The 13,678-nt window shown below is 33.6% G+C and overlaps 5 protein-coding genes across 5 annotated transcripts; 4 read left to right on the forward strand and 1 right to left on the reverse strand.

Moving 5' to 3' along the window:
- Window positions 1-215: 215 nt before the first annotated feature.
- WICANDRAFT_27009 (uncharacterized protein) lies at window positions 216-1,679 on the forward strand (the record flags this gene model as incomplete). The annotated part of the gene is made up of 1 exon (XM_019181329.1): window positions 216-1,679. One exon carries the CDS (start codon window positions 216-218, stop codon window positions 1,677-1,679), a length of 1,464 nt encoding a protein of 487 aa, XP_019040743.1.
- A 415-nt stretch (window positions 1,680-2,094) lies between these two features.
- On the forward strand, window positions 2,095-4,410 carry WICANDRAFT_59622 (uncharacterized protein; the record flags this gene model as incomplete). The annotated part of the gene is made up of 1 exon (XM_019182842.1): window positions 2,095-4,410. One exon carries the CDS (start codon window positions 2,095-2,097, stop codon window positions 4,408-4,410), a length of 2,316 nt encoding a protein of 771 aa, XP_019040744.1.
- A 37-nt stretch (window positions 4,411-4,447) lies between these two features.
- On the reverse strand, window positions 4,448-6,178 carry PHR1 (deoxyribodipyrimidine photo-lyase PHR1; the record flags this gene model as incomplete). Its single annotated transcript, XM_019181239.1, has 1 exon — window positions 4,448-6,178. The coding sequence occupies one exon, from the start codon at window positions 6,176-6,178 to the stop codon at window positions 4,448-4,450; it is 1,731 nt and encodes a 576-aa protein (XP_019040745.1).
- Window positions 6,179-7,074: 896 nt separating this feature from the next.
- MET5 (sulfite reductase (NADPH) subunit beta) lies at window positions 7,075-11,346 on the forward strand (the record flags this gene model as incomplete). Its single annotated transcript, XM_019181346.1, has 1 exon — window positions 7,075-11,346. One exon carries the CDS (start codon window positions 7,075-7,077, stop codon window positions 11,344-11,346), a length of 4,272 nt encoding a protein of 1,423 aa, XP_019040746.1.
- A 524-nt stretch (window positions 11,347-11,870) lies between these two features.
- WICANDRAFT_75750 (uncharacterized protein) lies at window positions 11,871-13,094 on the forward strand (the record flags this gene model as incomplete). Its single annotated transcript, XM_019184251.1, has 1 exon — window positions 11,871-13,094. One exon carries the CDS (start codon window positions 11,871-11,873, stop codon window positions 13,092-13,094), a length of 1,224 nt encoding a protein of 407 aa, XP_019040747.1.
- Window positions 13,095-13,678: the final 584 nt, after the last annotated feature.

The following is a 13,678-nucleotide window of genomic DNA, read 5'->3' on the forward strand; positions in this document are numbered from 1 at the left end:
TCAATCTTCAACCCCTTGAAATGGTCAAACATGGATTATCTTGTCTTACGTGGAACAGTTAATCTCGTCAGTGGTTTGTTGAAGATTATGTGGCTTGGTTATACCAAATTTGGAGATTCAAACGCTGTCATTTTCCACAGTTTTTATAGGTATAAAGCGTGTGTGGTTTCCATTCAGATACTATTGATAGTTCGTCTAACAAGCACCTATAGACCATGACAGTTGAAAATTTTAAAGTAAAATCAGTTGCAATTATAGGTGCTGGTGCTTCAGGTGCTGTTGCTGTTGATGTTTTGAAAAAAGAGCATGCTTTCGAGAAAATCAAAGTTTTTGAAAGACGTGAAGTAGTTGGTGGTGTTTGGCATTTAGATTCAAAGTATGATGAAATCAAAATATCTTCAGGATCTAATGAAAGTGTAAATGATGTACCATTAGAGATTCCGAAGGTTCAAAGTGGTGATAAAATCATCGTCCCAAGATCACAACAACAACGATTCATTTATACTCCTGCTTATGAAGACATTAGAACAAATGTTCCGGAGCATTTTATGACATTTTCAGACATTCCAAGATGGCCAGATCCACAAAAGCCTGCTGAAGAGCCTTTTACAACAAGACGTTTTGTGGAAAAATACATTAACGAATACTTTGAAAGAAATAGAGACAATTTGACATTGAGAACAACCTTGGAAAGAGTTGATAAGGATTATTCAAAAGCTAATCAACCATTTATTTTAACATTAAGACAAGAGACTGATCTTAAAGATTCATCGGGTGAATTATATGATGTTTGGTGGAAAGAGTCTTTTGACGCTTTAGTTTTAGCAACTGGTCACTACCATGTTCCCTATATTCCCTATGTTGAAGGATTAAATGAAGTACAAGAGAAGTTTCCAACGCGTATCGATTACGCCAAACAATTTAGAAACCAGGACAAGTATCATGGGAAAAGAGTGCTGGTGATTGGTGGTTCTGCTTCCGGAATTGATATTTCTTATGTGTTGTCTCATCATTCAAATGAAGTTTATAGGTCAGAGAAATTCAAGGAGCCAAAATTGAAGATAGGAACTTTGTTGATTGATAAAAAAACCAGATTAAAACCTACTGTAACTAAATACATTTTAACTGACCAGGGTTTCAATATTGAATTTGAAGATGGTTCTGTTTTAGAAAACCCTGACTTCGTTATTTATGGAACTGGGTATGATTATTCTTATCCATTTTTGAGACATCTATGGCCAAGTTTCAGTGAAAAGGGGGTGAGACTTCCAGAAAGCTTCCAACATACATTTCATATTCCAGATCCATTTATTTCAACATTGGGAGTCCCTATTGGTGCCTTAAGTTTTAGAGCTTTTGAATACCAATCCATCTTGATCTCCAGGTTTTTGAGTGGGAAAATTGAGTTACCGTCTATTGATGAGCAATATGAATGGGTTAAAAACAGAGAAGAAACCGTTGGAATATCTAGAGCTTATCATAGATTGGGGTCCGAATTCGAAGTTGCTGAATATCTTGATGATTTGACAAAATTAGGTGGTGGTGTCTCTAAATTAGGAGATCATGGACGTGAATTCCCAATCATTACAAAGAAACAGATTGAAGAATGGAAATTGAGAAAATCGGAACTTGTTGAGAAATGGGAAAAAGATGAAGATGTTAGACTTGCTTGGGGTTGATCTTTAGTCAATTTTGAATGTACTGATTTATTTTAATTGTTGTAGTTGATACGTGAGTCACAGTGTAAATCTGCCATTGGCATCGGTTCACAATGGAAAAATAATATTTGTGCTTCCGAATAACGGAAGGGCTGATTGGTTTCATCTAGAAGAATCTATAAAATTATAAGTAAGGGGTCCTTTCTTGGGTGTGACTCTATTAATTCTTTGCTATAACGATTGTGTTCGTTTCCCTCTTTTAGATAGGTGAAAATTTCATGATGCACAAACCTCAATTAGTAATTCTCAACGGTTTCCAAGCTGCAAGATCTACTTAGAGTACACGTATTACTTTCCAGTGACTCAACTCAATTGTTTCTTATAAAGAGCTGGGAACCTATTACATTAACCATTTGTTTGTGTTTAGTTATCAACAATGTCATCTAGAAACTGCTCAATTGATAACCAGTTAGGCCAAAGTCACATAGCTAATGATCAAGAAGATCAAGACAATGGTTTTGAAGATGAAAGAATAGACTATACCAATGCAATGTTGAGAGAAAGAAAGAAATCACAAGAAATTTTATCCAAGTTGAATGCTTCCCAGGGAGAATTAGGTTCTAATAAAGTGCAAATTGGATTTGCTCAACACGTAAATGATGATCATTTCAAACAAATGGATACAAAGACTCAAAATCAATTGGTTTTTGACGTGTTGCCTTCTTTTGAAATGTATCATGCCTTCCAATTCACATCATCAACGGAAAATTCAAATGTGGAACCTCCTGATTACTTCAATACTCAGGAAAGTTGTGGGTCTGAGTCTTTTATGACCATGAATGATGAACCTTCTTCTCATGCAACAACTCCTGCAAACACCTCATTCCATTCTATACCATCCTCCTCCCCTCTATCTGAAGATATTGAAAGAAATATTGTTGATAGATCTCATACTTTACCACATATTGATTCAGATAATCTTCAAGTGAGTGTTCATGTCACAAAAGATGTTCCATTATACCCACGCAAAAAGTATGAGATGGAGTCTATGTTGAAAGAGTACACCTCTGGTGATGTTGTTCATGGTTACGTTGTTGTTGATAATGTCTCAGATAAACCTATTCAATTTCAAATGTTTCATGTTACTTTAGAAGGTTATATTACAATTATCGATAAGGAAAATAAGAAGCAATTTATTAAAAGATTCTTAACAATGGTTGATATGAGTGCTAGTTGGTCTCCCGGTTGTGTTTCTCCAACAGCAAACATTTCTTTTGAGCCACTTTCCAAAGATCAAGAAGGTTGTATTCTTGGATTGAGAAATGATAGAATAATTGCTCCGCATACAAAACATAAGAAATTTTTTGCGTTCAAGTTTCCTTACAACTTATTGGACAATGTGTGTCGTCATCAACAAGAAGTTCATACTCTTTTACCACCAAGTTTGGGTGTTGATATATTGAAAAACAAAGGAAAGTTTTCAGAAATAGAGTTGAATCCAGTGTTGAACTATGGTCACCTTGGTACCCGTGGCTCTCCAGTATTAACAAAGGATTTATCTCAAAGGAAATTATGTGTGAGCTATAGTATAAATGCTAAATTGATTGGTGTCAGTCCAAAGAACCCTACAACACTGAGTGTATTGAAAGAAGATGAATATGCATTACGTTTCATTCCTTTTGGTTTTGCTGTTCCTTTATTTTCATCAAAGAAAACCTTGGATACAATGTCGGAAAGTATTGAACATGGATTCGAAATGGCTAAGCGTGTTTTGAAATTGAGTATTGAAGGTAACGCTGATGAGGTTCAGAAGTTTGATTTAGAAATTAAAACTAGACAGCTTAAAGTCTCCTCTATTGATTACAGTGGTTCTGTCAATCAAAGTTTCCCCTTGAGAAATAAACATTTTGGTGGTTCTGATTTCTCAAAAGTTGAAGCTCAATTAACCTATCTTGAAGGAAAATCAAAGTTTTTGAATATGTTGAAAAACGGACAAAGAAAAGCATCATTAAATGTTACCAAAAGTGGCTTAATAACAGTTTCAGCAAAAATTCCAAAAGATGGTTTACCTTATAGATCACCTTCACTTTTAAGAAAGACAAACGAGGTTTCAAAATTGTCAGAAATTGGGTTGAAGAATTATGATACGTTATCATCTTCATTATCTATGAATGAAAAGCAAAAGTTGACGTTTTTGAAACTTCACTTGAATTTTATTCCATCTGATAACTCTTTAGAAGTCATCCCACCTTCAATCAAATTTGTTAAAGCTTCATTAATTGTGTTCAACATATATTCACCATCACCGATCCCAATCAAACTATCACAAGATTTATTTTTGAAAGAAAAAGACTTACAACGTTTGAAGGCAAAGTTTCAAAATTATCATGAAACATTTACCGACCTTCAAGCCAAGTTTAAGTCAAACTCAATTGATATTAATTCTTACTTGGATAAGTCAATACTACAAGATATCAAATCCATGAAGGATTTACAAGTTGATAAATTTTCAATACAAGCATTTGACTATTCAATTGACGAATCAACTTGGGAATCATCACATGGAAGTTGGGAAAGAGATGTTAATTTATCACTAAGTTTTAAAGAAAAAATACCCGAAACATTGATTCCAAACTTTCAAAGCTGTGTATTATCAAGGGTATATTCTATTGGGGTTGAAATTGGGTTTAAAAATGGTCAAACATCTGAGTTATTTGTCCCTATTCGTATTAGAAACTTTGATGACTTATAAATTACACATTTTTAACTTGGCATTAATGGTATAGATCTTACATTGCTTCTCTATATCTTTCAAGAGTTTCCTCTCTAGCTTGTTTCCTATCAATGATTGGTTTCGGATAGCCATTTGTTAATTTCTCAATTTCTTTAGCGTCAATTTTTTCATTATAAGGTTCATGAAAGTTTTCCAGCTTTGATAAATTAGGTAGCCACTTTTTTATAAAAACACCATCTGGGTCGAATTTTTCACTTTGAGTGTAAACATTGAAAATTCTAAACCACGGTTGTGCATCTAATCCAGTACTTGAACTAAACCCCCAACCTCCATTATTTGAGCTCAAATCTGCATCAATCAAGTGGTTATAAAACCAGAGTTCACCCATTCTCCAATCCATTGCCAAATCCTTAGATAAAAAGCTAGAAACAACCATTCGACATCTATTGTTCATATATCCAGTATGTAACAAGCATTTCATGGAAGCATCAACAATTGGGAACCCTGTTTCTCCCAAGCACCATTTTTCAAACCTGGAATAATCATCTGACCATTTCAAATCAATCAACCCTAAGTTGAAAGGTACAAACATCATCAGATAAGGCCAATTAACTGTTACATGTCTATAGAAATCTCTCCATGCAACTTCTTTGATGAAAGTTTCTATACCTGTGTTGCCTCCAATTCTTTTATTATTGTTTGCCTCTTGACATTTTGTGACAATTAAACGAGGTGAAATGGAACCCTGGGTAATATATGGTGATAATCTTGAGGTTGAAGATAAAGATGGATAATCTTTCTCGGATTGATATTCTTTAATACTGTTTGAGATCCATTTTTCCAACTTTTCCAAAGCTTCATCTTCACCACCTTTTAAATTCTCAAAGTTTCCAATATCAGTGACCCCAACTTCTTTTAATGAAGATACTTGAAACTGAGGAGGGAGTTTATAGTCATCATCATTTGGTAAGTGTGACCAATCCCATTTCTCGAATTTATGTTGAATTTGCAACAATTCAATTGGGGATGAGTTCAAATAGGAATCCCATTTCTTGAACCAGGGTGAAAACTTGGAATATTGAGTGCCTTTACCTGATGTAAGTTCCATTGGTTTAACAATACATTGATCATGGAATGCTTTAATATTTAAATTGGATGATAGTAATGAAATGTCTCTGTTTAATTCATCGTATTCATAGTTCACATTGTAATAGATTGAGTTTGTTTGAAATTTTTCATTTAGTAAAGCAGTAAGCCAATCTTTGAATGAGTCATATGAATTTGAACTCAATTTATACTTGTCTTTAGAATCATCTAGATATATTATGGATAATGGTATGTTTAATTTTGATAATGATTCACGCAATACTTTTAAAGTATTTTGAATAAATTGCACTTTTAAAGCGGATTCTAAATGAGACTCTAAAAATTTCAAAGAAATGATGTAAATTCCAATTGGTTTGGCATTAATTTTTTGAGCATCTTGAACCAAATGATACAGTGATGTGTTATCATGAATTCTCAAATCATTTTTAAACCAATGGACCAAATATTTCTCATCTTCATTTAATTTACCTTCATTGTATTTATCCTCGAAAATTTCAAACGGTTTTTTTTTGGAACCATTATTCCATTTGATTGCTGCCTTTGTAGAATGTTTGAATGGATAAGACTTTGAATTGAGATTAATATAGTGACTAAAATCAAGATGATGACTTGTTTTAAATTTTTTGGTAGCCGATGATGATGCTGATGAGTTAGGTGATGGGGATCTTTTTAGTGGCATAATTTAGGGTAGAGCTGTTAAAACTAGTTTTGGGTTTAACGAAAATCGTGAAGATAAATTGACAATGCTTTATACGGTTGTTTTGAGGTAGCAAGCAATTTTGGTGTTGCTGACGTATAAGGGGTGAGCGATTGAAATTGTGCCTAGCATCTTAGACACGGTGTAACTGGGGTGATGCAATTTTAGTGCAGTGATATTGATGGTAATGTACTAGTACCTTCATAGCATTTCCTAATGTACTCTCTGATGATGACCAAGATGTTGTTGTTGTTGTTGGTCGTTTACTTGAATCATAGGTTATATTCGCGAAACCCTCGAGGTACCGACCCTTTGGAAAATGGCAGATGGTCTATAAAAGCCACGTGACATCACGACTCACCAGCCTCAGCTGTGTGGCTTGTCTTCAAAGTCCAGACTCCATACAAAGTCCAGAGCCCGGTTCCCTTCATGGAGTTCAAAGGCCATTTCACTATGCCACAGTTTAGGCCGTTAACTATGGGAAAGTGCTGGCCGTACCGAGTATCGCATCATTGAACCACAGTTCCCATTCCCCTTCACTTTGATAACGACATAGAGAATTGTACAACGCCAAAACAACTGTGTAGTGTACTATTAATCATATCAAAGCCCTTGTGCTACTGTGGTATTACCACTAGCCTTTTCCACCAGGTTTTTATGCCCCAAAATAGCGAAAACTCGCTCCAGCCAATGAGACTGCTTTTCTTCGTAAGCACTAGCCATCAAAGATCACGTGAACTGATGATTTATTAGCCACTGCATCAGCCATAACGACATCAACAACCATCATCTATCTCAACGCTATTATCAATTGAAAAGATTTCTCTCTTTCTCTTTCTTCTAATTTACTCAAGTGCCAAAAGCTGTTTGCTATCATCATGGTTCTAGAGGATTTTTACTCCTACGTTTCAGCCAACGCTGGTGCTGGTGAATTTGTTGTCTACTCAACATTGGAATCAAAATCTCAAAAAACAATCATACCTTCTGATCATGTTCTTTTAAACTTTTCAGATCCATTCCAATCCATAATAGAGTCTCAAGAATCTCAAGAATCTGCTAGTATCATCTTCACAAATGATCAAACTGTTTTGAAAGCTTTACCTCATCTTCAATCACTAAGGAATAATACCATCATCAATATTGCATTATCAAATTACCAATCTGTTATTGCTTTGAAAGATTTAAACTTTACTACTTTGATCTCTTCCACAAAGGAAGATGTTTTAAATGCTTTAACTTTATCACATATCTTGGTTAATTCAACAAACTCTCCAATATTACATTTCATCAACGAAAGTTTGGTTGAACAATCTCCAAATGTGAAAATCTCCAAATCATTATCCAAAATCTTGGAAACTCAAGCTACTGATCTAGTTGATGGTTTAAATATTTTGAACTCAAATGGAATGAAATATAATTATGTTGATTTTTCCAAAGGTTCTAGAAATTCCAAAGTTGCATTGGTTAATTTAGGTTCTCACTATAATGACTTGAAGTCAAGCGGATTACCAACAATTAATATTAAAATATTCAAACCTTTTGAAATTTCTCAAATCTTGGGAAACTTGACCAGTTCAGTGGAAGCTATTGCTATTTTAGAAGATTCAAATTCAAAACCTTTGACCAAATTTTCACCTTTACTATTGGAATTTTTCCAAGATCCAACATATTTGGTTGATAATGGTATTTTGAAGATTACTTCATCATCAATTGGTGATTATGATGATGATTTCAATAAATTGGCTCAAATTGTCACTTCTAATTTATCATTAGATTATCCAATTCAGAACTTATATTTTGGTAATGAGTCTCAAATCGAACTGTCTGATATCAAAGTTAATGAAATTGAAAAGATCAGTAAGTTAGAATCAAGTTACCTAACAATTCTTGATCAAGTATTTGGCTCAAACTTGAAAATTTATAATCAATTCAATTCTGAAAACATTAATGCATCATCACCAGAGTTTGGATTTGGTTCTTACATTTATTTGAATGAACAAAAACAAAAACTGATTAAGTTGATTCATGCTTCATTAGATACACCAGATGAGAAATTCCAAACTCCAAAGTTGAATGAATTGGTTGAGAAATTATCCAAATGGTTGGTCTATCATCGTGAATTGGAAGGATTATCTCAAGATAAAATCAATACTTATAATCAATTATCTATTGAAATCATCAAACTTTTGAAAGAGGATGATTCAGAAACCTCTAAAAACTTGTTATCTTTGGAAAATTCATTTTTTATCAATTCAAATTGGTTAATTGGTTCAGATTCTTGGGCTTATGATTTAGGTACTTCAGGTATTCATCATGTTTTGGAATCAAATGAGAATATAAATGTCTTGGTTATCGATAATGAACCTTATTCAACTAAAACTACAAAAACCAAGTCTTTAAGAAAGAAAGATATTGGTTTATATGCTATGAATTATGGAAATGCTTATGTTGGTTCCATTGCTATCTATTCTTCATACACTCAAATGTTGACAACTTTAATTGAAGCTGCTCAATTCCAAGGTCCATCAATAATTTTAGCTTATTTGCCATTGAAGAATGAGTTTGACACTCCATTAGATATCTTGACAAATACCAAAAACTCTGTTGAATCTGGTTTCATTCCATTATATCGTTATAATCCATTCTTGGATTCAAAAGATTCTTTCAAATTAGATTCAACTGTTATTAAAGAACAGTTAAAGAATTTCTTGGATCGTGAAAATAAGTTGACTCTATTGAGTGCCAAAAATCCACAATTTGCTAGATCTTTAAAACAATCTTCAACTTCAATTATCAAACAAAAACAAGATAAGAAAGCCCAACAAGCTTATGATCAATTATTGGAAGGTTTATCAGGACCTCCAATTTCAATCTATTTTGCATCTGATGGTGGTAACGCTGAAAATGTTGCAAAGAAATTGGGTAAAAGAGCTTCTGCAAGAGGTTTTAAATCAACTGTTTTGTCAATGGATGATATTATTTTAGAAGATTTAGTCACTGAAGAATTAATTTTGTTTATTACTTCAACTTCTGGTCAAGGTGAATTTCCACAAAATGGTAAAAATTTTTGGGATTCAATTAAAAATTCTGGTGATTTAGATTTAGAATTTAGTAAAATATCAGTTTTTGGGTTGGGTGATTCTGAATATTGGCCAAGGGCTCAAGATAAACATTACTATAACAAACCTGCTAAAGATTTACATTCAAGATTATTATTTTTAAATGCTAAAGAATTGATTCCTTTAGGACTTGGTGATGATCAAGATGCGGATGGATTCCAAACTGGTTACAAAGAATGGGAATCTCAATTGTGGAAGGCTTTAGGTGTTGATGATATTAAAACCGCAGATGAACCACCTCCAATTACTAATGAAGATATCAAGATTGCTTCAGATTTCTTAAGAGGTACAATTGCAGATGGCTTGAAAGATGAATCAACTGGTGCTATTGCTTCTTCAGATCAACAATTGACCAAGTTCCACGGTATTTATATGCAGGATGATCGTGATTTAAGAGATTCTAGAAAAGCTGCTGGCTTGGAACCTTTCTATATCTTTATGGCTAGAGTTAGATTGCCAGGTGGTATTACAACCCCTGATCAATGGTTAATGTTGGATAGATTAGCCGATGAGAGAGGTAATGGTACTGTTAAATTGACAACTAGGGCGACTTATCAATTGCATGGTATTGTTAAACACAATTTGAAGCCTTCCATTAGAGCAATGAATTCTGTTTTAATGGATACTCTTGGTGCTTGTGGTGATGTCAATAGAAATGTTATGGTTAGTGCATTACCATCTAATGCTTATATTCATGGTGAAGTTAACAATGTTGCTAAAAGAATCTCTGAACATTTATTACCTCAAACTACTGCTTATCATGAAATTTGGTTGAAAGGTGATGATCCTGAAGATGATGAAGATGCAAATTGGCCAGAAACTTTTGAACAAAGAAAAGATGGTCCAAAAAAAATTAAAACTTTAGTTGCTGGTAATGCACTTGTTGATACTGAACCATTTTATGGTCCAACCTATTTACCAAGAAAGTATAAAATCAATATTACCGTTCCTCCATATAATGATGTTGATGTTTGGTCTTCAGATGTTGGTTTAATCACTATTATTGAAGATAATGAAGTTGTTGGTTTCAATGTATTAGTTGGTGGTGGTATGGGTTCTACTCATAATAACAAAAAGACTTATCCAAGAACTGGTTCTTCATTTGGTTTTGTTCCAACTGATCAAGCGCATTTGGTTTGTGAAAAGATTATGCTTGTTCAAAGAGATCATGGTAATAGAAAAGATCGTAAAAATGCCAGATTAAAATATACTGTTGATACATTAGGTGTTGAAGTTTATAAGGAAAAAGTTGAAGAGTTATGGGGACAGAAATTTCAACCAGAACGTGCTTATGAAATTAAAGATAATATTGATCATTTTGGTTGGGTTACTGATGAATTAGATCAACATCATTTCACTTGCTTCATTGAAAATGGTCGTGTTGAAGATACTCCTGAATTACCTCAAAAGACTGGGTTAAAGAAAATTGCTGAATATTTCAAGTCAAATCCAAAGTCCAAAGGTACTTTTAGATTAACGGGTAATCAACATGTTTTGATCTCGACTGTTTCAAATGAGGAATTGCCAACTGTTAAACAATTGCTACATGATTATAAGTTGGATAATACTGATTTCAGTGCTTTGAGATTGTCAAGTGCTGCTTGTGTTGCTTTCCCAACATGTGGTTTAGCAATGGCTGAATCTGAACGTTATTTACCAGTTTTAATCAACAAGATTGAAGAAGCTTTGGAAGAGTATGGTCTGAGACATGATTCTGTTGTTATGAGAATGACTGGTTGTCCAAATGGTTGTGCTAGACCATGGTTAGCTGAAGTTGCTTTAGTTGGTAAAGCTTATGGTGTTTATAATTTAATGCTTGGTGGTGGTTATTTCGGTCAACGTTTAAATAAGATTTATAAACAAAGTATCAAAGAAGATGAAGTGTTGTCAATCTTGAAACCACTATTCAAGAGATGGGCTTTAGAAAGACAAGATGGTGAACATTTTGGTGATTTCTTGGTGAGAGTTGGTGTTATCAAACCAACTTTGGAAGGGAAATACTTCCATGATGATATTCCTGAACAGGTTTGAGGGTATCTTTGTATCATAGGTTGAAAATAGAATATTTATAATAGTCATTTTGGAAAAGTTTTTGTATCCTCTAATCTTCGCGAATGACCGCCTTTATCCGTTGAAATTGTAGAAGCGAAAAAAAAAAAAAATCAACAGTTATACATTACAAATTAATTTTGATTCACATTATGATGGAGTTGCCACAAACCAGTACCAACGGTCCAGTAAGCTCTGCATTTCAATCACAAACAGTCTACACAATATCATGCGTCGAATGCAGAAGGAGAAAGATCAAATGTGATCGATTGTCACCAGCTTGCTCACATTGTTTAAGCAAAAAAATTGAATGCCAGTTTCCATCAAATGCTCAAAGAAAAATCATAAAGATCTCTTCAGATTATACTAGTAAAATTTCTGATAAAGATGAAATGATAAGACAGCTGTTACAAAGGTGCACAACTCTTGAAGACTATTTGAAGCTAGGTAAATTACAACAGATTCAAACATCAAAAAGGGTTGGGCCAAGAACAAACTTTCTTGAAATGGTTCAAAATATTGACACACGATTACACAGTATTGCTGCTGACTCTTCATCTCTTGATCCTATACTATTTGCTAAACGCAATTTTCCACAAATATTGGTGGCTAAAGAACAAGATGAAGTCTTGTTGCATAACATTATAGCTGCTGTTTCAAAATCTTTCAAAGCATATAGCTTTTTTCTAAGGAAAGAAGATGTTGATCAATTTTATGAAAACTTTAAGCAGGAAACTCTCGAGCCAACCCACTTCAAAGATTCATTAATTATGCTGTTGTTGCTTTCTATTTGTATAAGGCTCAAGAAATTCCAATGTGTTCATATACCTTTTGATAAAAAGGAAAAATTAGTGGAGGAGATCTTTCAAGAATATAAAGGTCGTTGTCATCTTGAGGTACTAGAGAAAAACTACAAATGTTTACAGATTGGTGTTTTGGAATTAGAGTTTATGATTGGTATGGACCAATATCGTGAAGATATTTTAGTTGGTGTTCATGAAGTTGTTGGAATTGGTAAATTCATCAAATGGAGAGATGGTAAGACAAACCCTGAACTGGAGGCTTGTTGGCTTGAACTACAAAGAATGGACGCCATCATTGCAATATTCTTCGAAACAAGACCGTGCATCACAGATCCTGTTAATAAAGATCTTTCGGTTTACAAAAGCGATGATAGACGCTGCAAAATGGCCCCTATCTATATCAATACTATCCAAATTCTACAAAAGTATAATAATTCTGGCTTGAAAGATATCAGTCATCAAGAGATCAATGATCAAATTGATTTGTTGTATACAGTCCAAGACTTGTTTTTCCTTTTAGATGCCGCGTGCTTATATCACATTAAATTACTGCTACATTACAATGAAAGTGACTTTGCAGGCTATACAAAGACATTGGAATTGTTTCTGGTGAGAATATGGAAGGTTTCTTTGGCTGATGATTCTCATATAACCAGGATCAAATGGGGGTTGGATTTGATTTTCCGTACTCTGTTAAAGTTTCTTTTACATTATAAAGAAGTGAATGGAGAACTTACAATAAGTTTGTCTATTATTATATGCCTGAATAACTTGTTCAGCTTTGGAAGTCACGATCAAGAAGATATCGCACATAAGCTAGAAAGTTATTGCCCAAAACTCAATTTTGAGTATTGTTTTGAATTGATTACAAACTTTGAAAAAGAGAATCCTCATTTGTTCCCTGAGTGTAAGACAATGGAGCTTTAGTCTAAATATATAATGTTGGTGAATCATTTATTGTAATTTGTATTTCACTTTGAATGATCGTTACACAGTATCGGTAAAATATTAGGTTTCGGGTTTTGCGCAATTTTAGCGGAGTTCACAATAAGTATTTGACAGAATATCCTCTACTGTGTGTATATAAGGTAATTCCGATCTTCTATTAATATACATATAATGTTACAATTAGTGGATTCTTGATTCTTCTTATAGTTGATGTGAAATGTTGAGTATTGATGAATTGTGCATAATTGGTTATTCTGGTTATGTAATACCTGACATTCCCCCCCTCATTTCTGAGTATTTATTGAATGTAATAATATTAAATATGATGAAACTTGATTTGGAACTATATTGTGTTGTCTTTTGTTAACCGGTGTTCAATTGGTTGTGATTGAATATGAAAGAATGAGTGAAGTACCTATAGATTTAAAAAGAAATGATTCTTGAATGGTGTGGAGGTTAATGTCTTTTGAATTTCAGGACCTGAGTATTTCTTGGTGAGAAAATCTGAGCAGTTTGAGATACCTGAAATATGATGGAATGTAACAATGTTATCTTCTTTGTAG

The sequence above is a fragment of the Wickerhamomyces anomalus genome, assembly GCF_001661255.1.
Source record: "Wickerhamomyces anomalus NRRL Y-366-8 unplaced genomic scaffold WICANscaffold_1, whole genome shotgun sequence".
NCBI lineage: Eukaryota > Fungi > Ascomycota > Saccharomycetes > Phaffomycetales > Wickerhamomycetaceae > Hansenula > Hansenula anomala.